The sequence below is a fragment of the Silurus meridionalis genome, chromosome 3 (genome assembly GCF_014805685.1).
Source record: "Silurus meridionalis isolate SWU-2019-XX chromosome 3, ASM1480568v1, whole genome shotgun sequence".
In the NCBI taxonomy this organism is placed as follows: Eukaryota; Metazoa; Chordata; class Actinopteri; order Siluriformes; family Siluridae; genus Silurus; species Silurus meridionalis.
The window spans coordinates 28236202-28248861 of record NC_060886.1 but is presented as its reverse complement, the minus strand read 5'-3'; the positions used below and the strand labels follow the sequence as shown (position 1 = coordinate 28248861).

Below are 12660 nucleotides of genomic sequence, written 5' to 3'. Positions count from 1 at the left end.
CTTCCATCATTTTTCAGCCATTTTCAAATTCTACTGTCATGAACGTTGTCATTTAATATGCTGAATGAGGCCTGTAGGTGTCTGAAATGTAACTATTTTTTCATGGCTTGACCTTGAGGTGGATTTGCTGGGATGTCCAATCCTGGGATGATTTGCAACCGTCTTAAATTATTGAATTGTTTGGAAATGGCCTTATAACCCCTCCCAGATTGATGAGCAGCAACAGGTGCTTCTTCAGGATGATCTGCTGATGTTTTTCCTCCTTGGCAGTGTGATAACACATTTTGAATGCTCCACACCACCAAACTGATCAAACATGGGCTTTTATAGAGGTGGTTGCACTTGTTGATGCCTGGCTGCTATCTAGCCTATTGATTCTTATAGAAGCACGTGGGTTGGTTTTCACACATTTTGGCTTTATTTGTAAAAAAAATTAATAATGACAGTGTAATATGTAGTGTGTTGTTCATCTGAGGTTGAATTTATCGCATAAATATGAAGGTCACATGACACATCATTAAGCCCTATTCAGACAGTAAATATGTACCAGTGTGGTTTTATGCATCCTTCAGTCCTGAATCTGTATTTAGGGTTTTTTTAAATAATGATTGGTCTAGAAATCTTACCAAAAAGAAAAAAACCCTCTGTATTTTCATATGCAGTGGCTAAAATGCTAATATAATTGTATAATATATAAATACAATTTGTCGATTTTGCTACGATTGCACAGTGAGCTCGACACAAAAACAATTGAATAAATTCAAGGGTTGTTTTTTGTTCCCCAGGAAATTTTTTATTTCAAATTTGTATTTAATAAAAAAGATAAAGTCATGAAATACCAAATGCAAAATGTCCAATTTTACAAACAATTTTGCCAACATGATCTTTCCCCTTGAATTCATAAACATAGCTTTGGATGAATATGTGATGGAGACAGATGGTCGTCACAAAAAATGGCAGGAAAACACAAGAACAGGTGACGTTCATTCCCACATAGACACGCACTTCTTACCAATGTTATGACTGACATAGCTCAGTCTACGCAGCAGCTCTCGCACAACCCCCTTCTTAGAGTTCACCCAGACCATCGCCATCCTCCAAGCGTGAGCAGGAAAATAGATGATAGAGGAGGCTGGGATGCAGAGGGAAGAGGAAATGCAGCAGCCTGTTGTACCTCAATTGCTGCCAATGCGCTCTTGCATAGCACTGAAAATGGAGAAATAGTGCATGGAGGAGAGAAAGCACTATGATGGTGGGTCTGTGTGTGAGACTGAAAAGCAGAGAGATCTTCTTATACCAAGACACGCATGTGCATAAAACCCCAAGAGCTGAACCTGTGATATGGTGCCACCTTCAGTATTGTAGAGCTTCCACACTCTGCAAAATACCAAATATTATATTACAGTTAAATATGTTATGGTTCTTCTGAAATATGATTGCATTTATAATTAAAAAAATGTATGAAAAACGAAAATGAACATGAATTGTTATGTAATGTAATAAGATACATGAAGCTGCTTCTTAGATATGACGTGCCAAAGGTCACCATGGGCCAACTTTGGACCACCAGCCCTATTTTTTCATCTTGATTTAGATAGACCAAGGCTAGAAATGGTGATGAGTGAGAAACCTTTGATGAGTTGATGCGTGTCTTTCATTTTTATTTTCATTCTAAATCCTCAAAACTACTTACAGACAAAAGCAAATAACAACATGCATGCACAGACAGACAGACAGACAGACAGACAGACAGACAGACAGACAGACAGACAGACAGACAGACAGATAGATAGATAGATAGATAGATAGATAGATAGAGAGATAGAGAGATTATAGTTAATAAAACCCAGTATCACATTCATCCAACACAATGCACACATACTGTATAAATTTCATCACTAGTAAAAAATCTAATATCTTTATTTTGATTGGTTGATTGATTAATTGATTGGTTGAATGGTTTATTGATTGGTTGATTGATTAAATGATTGGTTGATTGATTGATTGTAAAACCAAATTGCAACGTCAAACTGTTTTTTTAACAGTCATCACAAAATATAGGAGCTCGGGTACTTTATTTACCCCACTTTTAATTATAATTAACACTTAATCTTTATATAAATAATATACATTGGATTGTACAGTCTGAGACCAAGTGTGATTAGTAAAAATTATTGTTCTCTTAGTGTATTTATTTATTAATTTTTATAAAATACATCTTGGCTGATGGGAGGGTGTGTGGAAGTTATTGCTGGGTAAAACTCCATTTCCCAGAATGCCTCTTGCTCTCCTTTTCTTCCCCATTGTGTTTCCCGTCTCGCGGGCTTTGTTCCGTTATGGCGGGTCGTTTCGAAAGTGGGAGGCTGGTCGTTTTCCCGTCAGCTCCCAAGCGCTTTAAATCGCGAAGAGAAGCCAAGACGACTCAAGGTAGGCTCGAGGATCCGTCTAGACTACCTTTTAGTCATGATTTATAATGTGTGTTTACAGGTTTTGTGCACTTTTAATGCGCTAACAACTAAAAAGTTTGGTTTGTGTTGCCGCCGGAAGATGTTTGACGGGGCAACGGGCTGTTAACCAGCTGGGCTTTGTAGTGTTTTTAGCTGAATTATAGAGAATCCAGTGCTGTTTGTATGAGAGTAACTGTAGGAACTGCACTGTTTTAGGAACATGACATCTCCAGCAGAACCGCAGGCTCACTTCCCGTGGCGCTGGATGGCCAGCAGTTCTCGGGCTGGGGTGATTCTGAACGCCTCCCCAGGAGAAGTGGAGTCTGTCAGGAGCAGCTGGGGCTCTCCGGGTATGGACGTGTCTTTAGAGGACTCCTTCAACGGCCAGTTCGCTCCTTTACCCGTGTCCCGCAGTGCTAGCAGCCTGAGTGTGGACTCCATCTGTCCCTCATCCTCCATCCAGGTCTCTGCGCCCCTCAGCAGGGAAGTAAACATGGCTCTCCCTGCTGCGAGAAACCCCCAAGCACTCATCAACCGACTCCAGGAAGTAAGTTCCGGTAGCATTTCGGTTCTTTAAAAGCACTGAAAGAATGAAGTGATTCAGAGTTTTCTGTGTTTGGAGACAAAAAGAAAAGCACACAACTGATTTAAGACGAAGCATGTTTATGTTTTCAGGATATACACGAAATCATCACTCCAGAGGAGTCGAATATAAAGTCCATATAATGCGTTTACATTCACTAGGATGAGAATCGGTTCCTTTTGTGAATCGGTTCTTTTCCTTTGATTCTTTTCCTTACCATCTCGCGCTCGTTTAAGTTCTTTTCAGGCACTAAATTATAAACTCGATTTTATAAACTTTCTTTAACTGTACAGAGCAAATACATTTTAAAAAGAAATTAATAAAAATAAAATAAATACAATTGAATTAATTTGGTTGGGTGGCAGTTTTTTATTTTATTTTTATTAACACGGTTTATTTTTGTTTACATTTTTAAAAATGTGGAATAAAAATGCCTGTTTGGTTAAATGTTAAATCATATATTTGAATATTTTATACGAAGCATCAAAATACAATGGAATAAATCAAATGAATGCAATACACACGATTAAATTGAGTAATCGATCAAATTGTCAAATTTTAATTATTGATATAAAAGGAAATGAATTAGTTTACGTTTGTTGGACCCCCATTTGGGTAATATGTGTGTTTTACATTTATTATAAATTTTTTTGAGGATATGAGCCACGTATAGCTACGTATAGCTACTTATAGTACATATAATACATTATTTTGTATTGAGTAATAAAACATTTGTAAAAAATGAATACCAAAAAATTAACTTAAAAAAAAAAAATTACCCGTGTCCAGTGCGCAATTTCTTTTTTCCCGACTCCGGAAAAATTTCACTGCGAGGACAGGATTGTTCGTATCTGCCAAAGTCCGTAAAGTGAAAGTTGGTAAAGTGGAGAGTGTCTGCACTAATATATATATACATTATATGCCACATACCCAATTTGTCTCCGCCTGTTCTTTGACATCAAAGGACACTTCAGCCAATAAACAAGCAGAGAAACTACTCATAGGCTACTACAGAACTGTATACTGTATGTACAATGTGATCCAGTGATCCGCATTTCCACAAAATTCACCTTGCTATATTCTTGCAAATGGTTTTGGCGTTTAAAGCGCGTTGGAGGACGATTTACGACATAAATGTCATTATTTTGTTCGTTTTTTATGCGCGTGTGCAAATGACGCTCATGTTGTTTCTTTAGTTGAAGCAGCTGCAGCAGTGCATGCAGGAGCAATTAAAAGCCCACCAGCAGGAGCAGCTTCAAAAACTGCAGAATGAACAATCAAGGCTTTTGGGAATGGTCCAGACTCCTACAGGTATAATACACCGCTGTATGGAAATGCGAAATGTTTCTGATCGTGTGGTTTATCCACCTGATTGTGGTGATTTGACTTTTTTTTTCAAAAGAGTTTGGCAATATGAAGCAGCCGTGCCTAAAAACTGCTGAGCAGTCGGGATTGAAGCCCTCACACACAAGGCAGAGAGTTTTACCAGTTCGACTCGAACACCATCCACCCGAAGAAGTGGAAAGGACATTCGGTAAAGGTACTCTCAGTACCTTTCAGTACTTCTCAGTATTTCTTGTACATTTCCGTCCTGTTGAAAGTTAGTTCATCATCAGGTGTGTTAATTAGCTAAACGTACACTGAGCTGTCATTTTATTACCAAAACAGCACCAAACATGTGGAATCAAGAGCCCAGTGTGGACCAGGCAAGCTCTGGCCATCTCAGTGATGAAGATTATGATCATGAAGAAGAATCGCTGCATCGTGAGGACCAAAGCGTGTCCCATAGAGACGGCGAAAACGAAGTGCACGACAGGTACGTGTTATCAGTGCAAGCGTTGAGGGAAATGTCCAAATCTCGAGACAAAATCGTGAAAAATTGTGTCTCCAGGCCGATCAGAACGGGTGGCAGCGCCAAGACGTTTGAGGAGATGCTGGAAGAGCAGCTCACGCTGGAGAATGAGAAGATAAACAAGATATCTGTAAGGCATGCATTGCATTTTCAGTGTGTTAATCCAGTGTACTTTTCTTTCATTTTGCTTGTGGATTTCCTCTGTGTTTTCCACTTTCTTCTGTAGGACCATGATCCATGTAGGTCACTTGGTTGTTCTATTCCCTCTGTGCCCCAATATTAGGTCTATAAATGTTTTTCCCTTTTTTCCATTTCTTTTTTTTTTTAGGGTGCTCCCCCTGATGCAGCAAAAGTGAAGCGACCATTTTTAAAGCGAGGGGAAGGTTTGGCTCGTTTCTCGAGAGGCAAAACCACCGGATCATTTAGAGACAAGGCAGCAGGTTCAGACACCAAAACAGCACCAGGCATCAATCCTTCATCCTATAAAGGCCCAACCCTCAGATCCCAGCAGGGCTCGGAACCAAAACCAACTTCTCCAAAATCCATAAACCCTGTAACACAGCGCAAGACTGCCGTCCTGACCAAAAACAACCTTCTGCAGAAGACTTCAGTACCAGCAGCCAAGGCTCTTGCAAAAGCACCCGGAGGCCAGCAGAATCTCAAAACAGAAGCGAAAAATGCAAGCTCTGCACCCGTCCAACACCGCAGTACGAATGATAAGCTAGGTCAGAAACTTCTCTCGGATTTCCTGGTTGATTTCAGCAAGGGGGCGTCGAGACCGATTCAGTACACGGATAAGCAATGTGCAGAGAACTCGTTTGAGGTGTGGCTGCAAGAGCGAGGTGAACACTGGGAAAGATCTCAGCATCGTGAGTGTGTGGAGCTGGGCGAGTTTGAGCTGCTAGAGCGAGCGGCAGACGAGCTCTCGTTTTCCAGTAACTCGTCTTTCATCAACACACTTTTGCGGCGGGACGGCAGACGCCTGTCCTCGACTCCTGTCAAATCGCCACCTAAATCTTCCCTCCCTGCACGTGGTCTCGACGAGGCTACCGGCTTCAGCGAGGCTCACGGTTCACCAGGACCACCTGTAGACGGCGTGGCAGCGCTGGAAGGGGACGGACAACCGGATGAAGTGTCGACCGAGTGTTCCGGAGATGAAGATGCGGAAGAGTCGGATTCCTCACTGTGTAGCAACACGGTTTTTCACCAGCCGGCTGTAGAGCCACACCAACAGGAAGCGTTCGCCTTTCAGATTTCAGTGCCGGCCTACGATAAGCGAACTTATCAAGACGGAGACGGCAGTATCGAAGACGAAGAGGAGAGCCAGAGAGATTCGACTCTGGTGGATGTGAGAGGCCAGGTTGAGTTTGATGACGATGACACGTGGAACGAGCCGGAGAACTCCACTTGCAGTCCGGACGGTTCACCCAAAAGGGGACTGACGAGGAAGATCGCGCCTCAAAGGGACTGGAGCTCAAACGCCGCTCTAACAGCCCATTAGGCTGCGAGCCAGAACCACCACCAACATGCCAGTTGGTAGCAAAGCTGTTTCCAGCTCTGAAGCCGAAAAAATGTCCTCCCCCTCCACCAGAACCACCAGATTCAGATGGGCACAGTGAAGAAGGAGCAGGTGAGGAGAACAGTCTATTATCTGATCGCTTGTAGATTGTTCGGATACACATGAATTTTTTATTTGTTAAGGCTCCTCTTTGATATGATGACTTGTGTCAGATATTATATATCAGAATTAATTCAATTGCAAAAATTAGTTTAGTCCATTTAACTAAACACTGAGCAATGTGTTTCCCCACGGACCATTATTACTGACGCACCACCCGCTAAACTCTGGAGCGCTCTGGACAGGTAGCAGAATAAAACAATGGAGGAAATTGGGGAACACGGCGAGGGGCGAGGAGATTTAATAAATAAATACACGAGTGAGAAGAATCGAGTTTCATTAAACGAACAGTTTCTCAAAACGTTTTTTCAAATATTTTGGAACGCAACGTATTCACATTTTGATGATGCAACATACAGCAATAAATAAATACAGCAATAAAAAAGAAAATCCAATTTTAAGAGACCCGTCTTATTTTTTTGTCTCTTATTTTAAAATGATTTGAAATTTTTATTGCAGCCAGGTCGACGTTACTTCGTGAACGCTTGGTCGAACTGGAGACTGAAATCGAGCGCTTCAGGAAAGAAAACGCAGCTCTCGGACGACTCAGACAGGAAAACCAGAAGATTCAAGAGAACCTGCGGTACAGAACAATTCAATTTGCCCCGTGAATCGCAACTAAATACCCTTCAGCTTAATACAAACAAATGTATTCTTGAGAAATGAGACGCAATACAGACTCAACACTGCATATGTGAAAGTGCTTTTCATTTGTATTGCTCACTACTTATTTTTTTACTTTTTGCGTGTACGAAGGGTTTCTGTGGGGTCTTAAAAAAAATTAGTCTTAAATTTTTTTTTTTTTTTATGTACATTTTTAGATGTAATTTACATTTTAAATTGAAAGAATTAAAATTCTAGGTCTTAAAAAGGGTTTTCTGTGGGGTTTAAAAAAGATTTATAAAAGTTAAAATTGTAATTAAAATTTTTTTATTCAAAAATTTAAATTTTTAATGTAATTTAAAATTAAAAGAATTTAAATTTCAGGTCTTTAAAAAGTCATACATTTGCTGTCTTAAATAATCGTCTTAATTTTCTGTCTAAAAAAAAATTTGTCTTACATTTTTACATTCAAATTTTTTTTAATTTAAAAATGTAAATTTTTAGATGTAATTTACATTTTAAATTGAAAGAATTAAAATTCTAGGTCTTAACAAGAGTTTTCTGTGGGGTCTAAAAAAAATAAAAGTTTAAAATGTAATAAAAAGATTTTATTTAAAAAATTTAATTTTTAAATGTCATTCACATTTAAAATTTAACGAATTTCAATTTTAGGTCTTAAAAAGTTATACATTTGCTGTTCTATGTCTTAAATCATCGTCTTAATTTTCTGACGTTCTTAAATATCATTCACTGTATTACGAATAATACCGACATGCAACAACCAATCGGCTTTCTGTTATTGGGGCGAATCTTCCTTGGATTGTACCACAGGTGTAAAACGGGGCAAGTTTAGCGATATTTGGCTTGAAAAAATAATTAATTGTATCTCGGTTAAGTTCAGTTCCTAACAACGTATTTGTGTGTTTTTGATGTTGCGATTTAGGTCTTAAATTTAATTCTAATTGGCCTGAAAGTCTTAAACTCACTTTGTGTAACCTGCAGAAACCCTGATATGGTAAACAGGGAATAGTGTATACTGTAGTTGCAGGTACACAATACAAACACCTTGTATATGGGGGAGTATATAGAATGTTTTGTAAATGTGTTAATTTGTTTCGAAACGCACGCAGATTTTGTCCCTGTAGAAGTTCAAGGTGATCAGCAATTGTAGAAGTGCTCCAACCAGCCAGAGATTCAGGATTGTTTTTAGGATCGACCCATTTAATCCGCTGTCATTTGGCATCTCTAATTTTATATAGGAAGGAGAGAGCAGAGTTTCAGCAAAACATGGCGGCTGAACTCGCAAAATGGGAGGAGTTCAAACGCGAGGAAAGCCGGAAGCTCCAACGCGAGAAGAAGCTGTTTGAGAAGCATGCGTCAGCTGCGAGGGCAAGACCCGACAAACAGGAACGCGACGAGATCCAGGTTTCCGTCTCCACCATCTCTTTTATTACTGTTTATTTTGATGCACATGCACGCATCTTTTAACCGTGTGTGTGTGTGTGTGTGTGTGTGTGTGTGTGATTCAGTCTCTAAAACAGCAGCTAAACACTCTGCAGGAGGATTTAAGAAAGCGAGAGGCCCGATGGAGCAGCACCCATAGTCGTCTCAGGCTGCAAACGGATGCCCTCAGCACAGAGAATGCAACTCTGAGAGACCAAGTCCGGACACTAGAAAAACTTCGCCTGAGTACCTGGAAAAACGCAGAGTCTGAGCGGGAGAGAGAGAGAGGGAGGCCCAGTGCATCCAGCAATAGCAGTAACACAAGGACAACAAAATCCAAGGTGTGGAACGAAAGTCCATAATCTGAAAAATGACTGTTGTTAAAAAAGTAAATAAATACATGTATTAAATTTGACGTTTCTCCATTTCTAGAACCCCACTGTTAGCATTAAGAGCAGCCCACCTGAGAACAAGAAGGCGGAAAGCACAGAAGTCCAGAACCCTTCCAAAATCCCTGCCAAGTCTTCAAGCACCATATACCCTAAAGGTTTTTTTTTTTCCCCCTTTTTTTTTTTTCTTCAAATGTGTTTGAGAGCAAGGGATGAGCAAAGCCTGGGAGAAGACCACAGTTAAAGTAAATCCCGGTGTTATGCCCGAATCACAACCAGCACCAGTAGTTTAGTGATGAACCCTTTTCACAATTTTGGGGTTTTTTGGCATCAGTAAATGATCAGTTTTACCAAGAAATGTAATTGCATGTACAAATAATAAGGAAATCCACATTCAGATGATCATCTCAGGCAGATGAACATGATCTAGTCTGCATTTCAGTGTGAAACCGCCTTATTTTTTTTAATAGATCCTCTCCCTCTATATAAACTGAACAAATGCAAGAAAGACGCCATAATTGCAGTAATAGGTCAAGAAAATTAAGAACAAAGTTTGCCAAGAATTCCAGCACTTCAAAAAATTGCATCAGATCCAAATTTGCCAAACATTAAAATTCCACCTGGCGCCAGTTCTTGATCTTTTTTTGGTTATCAAACTGTAATAATAGGTAATTAATTGATAAATGTTTCTACCTGGTTTTCCTCCAGACTGGCAGAGGCAGAGCTCAGTGGAAGATCCACATCGCATTCCAGACCATTTCATCGTATCCGAGGGCAAAAGCCATGAAGCTCATCTAACCACAAACTCCACCGACTCCGTATTGGTGAGCCACATATTCTCTTACTACGGAAGGGTCTTACGTCTTGGTCAGAAATATATTCCATCTTAGACGTATTCATGTTTACCTTTAGTGTGCTGTTTCCTTCTTTTTTTTTTTCCCCTTCAGGACGTGGATACTCCAGAAGACATCACAGAGAACACTGAACTCGAGCTTGAAGATTCTATACACATGGATGGCAAGGTAAAAAGAATTCATAAGTGTAGCTATTTTGCAGCCTTTTTTTCTCGCTTGATGTACCTTTTGTATTTGATAGCATTTTGTAGTGTATAGAACAATATCTAGGTCGTACTATGGCTTTTCTGTGTCAGATTGAGAAGATGCTTCCCGATGGAGGACGACTTACGATTTTCCCCAACGGCACAAGGAAGGAAGTGTCTGCCGACGGATTGTCCGTCAGAGTCACTTTTTTCAATGGAGACATCAAGCACGTAATGCCAGATCAAAGAGTGGTGAGGCCTGTTATTCAACATATCAATATTTCTTTTATTGTTTACAATCTCCATTTATTGTTCTTGCATAAAAGGGTGAGGAAGTACTTACCGGATATTGAATATAGAGAATAGTGTGCTATCTTTCGAAGTTAATAAATGCTTCAGAAGTATTTTTTTATTGTTGTCGTTCGTTAATTTCAACATGAATTCGTTTTTAGTTAATGCACTACGAACTAACACACACAAGGTACAGCGCGCAGTCTCGCGTGTCAAATCAAACAGCGCATACCTGTCCTCATACTGTATAATCACAGCTGAACCTTCTCAGTCGCTCCAGCACAGACGCAACCCGGAAAAACTATCCGTATCGTATTGTGGGGGTTGAACAGTCAATTAGCTGCTTCGGGAACGTTTGGTTATATAATAGTACTAAAAGAAGTGTCTTGGAAGTACCAAGACCCCCACCATGTCTCTCACATCAATTTCCCTTGACTTTTAAACACATCTGGTTGGACTGTAACTTTTACAATACGGCAAGGAAACGATTTTATTTATTAACATGTTTACAAGGAATCTTTCATGTATCACCTCAATGTGTTTGTCTGATATAAAGCTGAAATGTCTTGTACAGTAATTGAACTGTAATGGATTTAATGATGGACCCCCATGTCGGTCATGTTTATAGTTTATATGCTGAAGGGTTTTTAATCCAGTGTATAATTGAGAATTCTAACCATTACCTAATCAATTGCAGATTTATTATTACGCAGAAGCTCAAACCACACACACCACCTACCCCGATGGTATGGAAGTGCTCCAGTTCCCAAACAACCAGATAGGTACATCCTTTTTTTACGATTAGTAGTAAACTAACGGAATAATTAGACGGTACAATTTTCTTTCCAGAAGCTTAACGTCCTGCTGGTTCTCTTTTTCAGAAAAACACTTCGTAGACGGTCATAAGGAGATCACTTTTCCCGATCAGACTGTTAAGACCCTCTATCCTGACGGGAGAGAGGAGAGCGTGCTCGTAGACGGCACAATAATACAGCAGAACCCGTAAGCATGCCCTGGGATCTTTTAAATAATGTTAATAAATGGAAATAATGTTAATTTGTTTATGACTATTTGTTGCTTAGGGATGGCACTAAGCAGATCCAGTTCAACACGGGTCAGAGAGAGCTCCACACTGCAGAATTCAAGAGACGGGAATACCCGGACGGCACGGTCAAAACCGTTTACTCAGACGGACGACAGGAGACACGTTATCCCACCGGACGCGTGAGGCTCAAAAACCCCGAAGGACACGTCATCATGGACACCAGAGCCTAAGAGAAACTGTTTTACTTCAACACTATAAGTTTGGTTTTGGGCGAAAAGGAAATCATTTTGTAAATCCAGAAAAAGAAGTGTTTTTGTGTGTTTTTTTTATATATAAATTGAAAAGCGGTTTAATTTATAATTTATTTGTAGTGTACATTTTTGTAAAAATAAATCATATTTCTCCGAATTAACGGATTCTTCTGAAATTTTTAACCTAAGATATGGAACCGTTCTGCAATAATCTCACAAAGGAAAAACCCCAGAACAATATAAGCAGCAAACTAAGCTAAAATATTTGAAAAGTCAGCAAATACGGTCTTAAAGTCTGTACAGAGATCAACTTTTTTGCTTCTTCGACCTTAATAGTTACAGACATCGTGTTCATTGTGAACAGAGTGCGAAAAGGGATTGAGCCAAGACTTTAGAGAGCCCGAAACGTATATCGCATACACAATGGAGCTCTGGAAGATCAGGCATCCAGCCACCCAACCATGAGTGAACATGAGACTGGGGAACGAGAGCATTCAAACACTACAATGGTGCCAGGAAACCAGCTCAAACGAAAGCTTTGGTCATGTCATGACCAGATTTCGACGTGCACAAGTCTGTCATTTCCCAGTTAAAAAGTCTAGCTTGCTCTGACCGATGCTAAGTGGTTTCAGCTGTTTAAGCTGTTCATTGGCCAGTGAGCCAAAATGAGTAGAAGTTCCTCATCCTGGTTCCTCTCAAGGTTTCTTACTTATGTTATCTCGGGGAGTTTTTCCTTGTGTTGTGTCTCAAACGTTTTTCTTGGTTTTATCTTTAAAATCACGTCAGTCAATAAAGCAATATGTGATTTTTATGTGTGTGAAATTGGGATCACGGTCCTTAAATGTTCAGTAGGGATGCTGAATTGATTTTTTTTGTATAGCGCTTTTAACAATGAACATTGTCTCAAAGCAGCTTTACACAGATAATGGTGGTGATAAAAATGAACATGTTCTTTATAAGTGTAAGTTTGTCCCTGATGAGTGAGCCCGTGGCCACTGTTTCAAGGAAAACCTTCCTGAGCTGGCATAAGGAAGAAACC

The 12660-nt window shown here is 39.9% G+C and overlaps 2 protein-coding genes across 3 annotated transcripts in view; one reads left to right on the top strand and one right to left on the bottom strand.

Annotated features, from left to right (window-relative positions):
* mcf2lb (mcf.2 cell line derived transforming sequence-like b) overlaps nt 1–1303 on the bottom strand; it is a 21288-nt gene extending 19985 nt beyond the window's left edge. The window contains exon 1 of one of the 2 annotated variants that reach the window (XM_046845786.1): nt 1006–1303. In XM_046845786.1, the coding sequence (XP_046701742.1) occupies nt 1006–1030 (25 nt within the window). In that variant the 5' untranslated portion in view covers nt 1031–1303. The remainder of the gene's footprint in view (nt 1–1005) is intronic. The other variant, XM_046845782.1, reaches the window with a different exon arrangement.
* A 914-nt stretch (nt 1304–2217) lies between these two features.
* On the top strand, nt 2218–11677 carry cenpj (centromere protein J). The gene is given in 18 exon segments (XM_046845962.1): nt 2218–2427; nt 2664–2994; nt 4227–4341; nt 4433–4570; nt 4699–4846; nt 4922–5012; nt 5211–6296; nt 6299–6512; nt 7020–7143; nt 8423–8588; nt 8693–8947; nt 9039–9153; nt 9704–9819; nt 9943–10017; nt 10146–10286; nt 11023–11107; nt 11207–11327; nt 11408–11677. Coding segments are annotated over 17 exon segments (3510 nt in total). The 5' UTR covers nt 2218–2427; nt 2664–2667; the 3' UTR covers nt 11601–11677.
* Nucleotides 11678–12660: the final 983 nt, after the last annotated feature.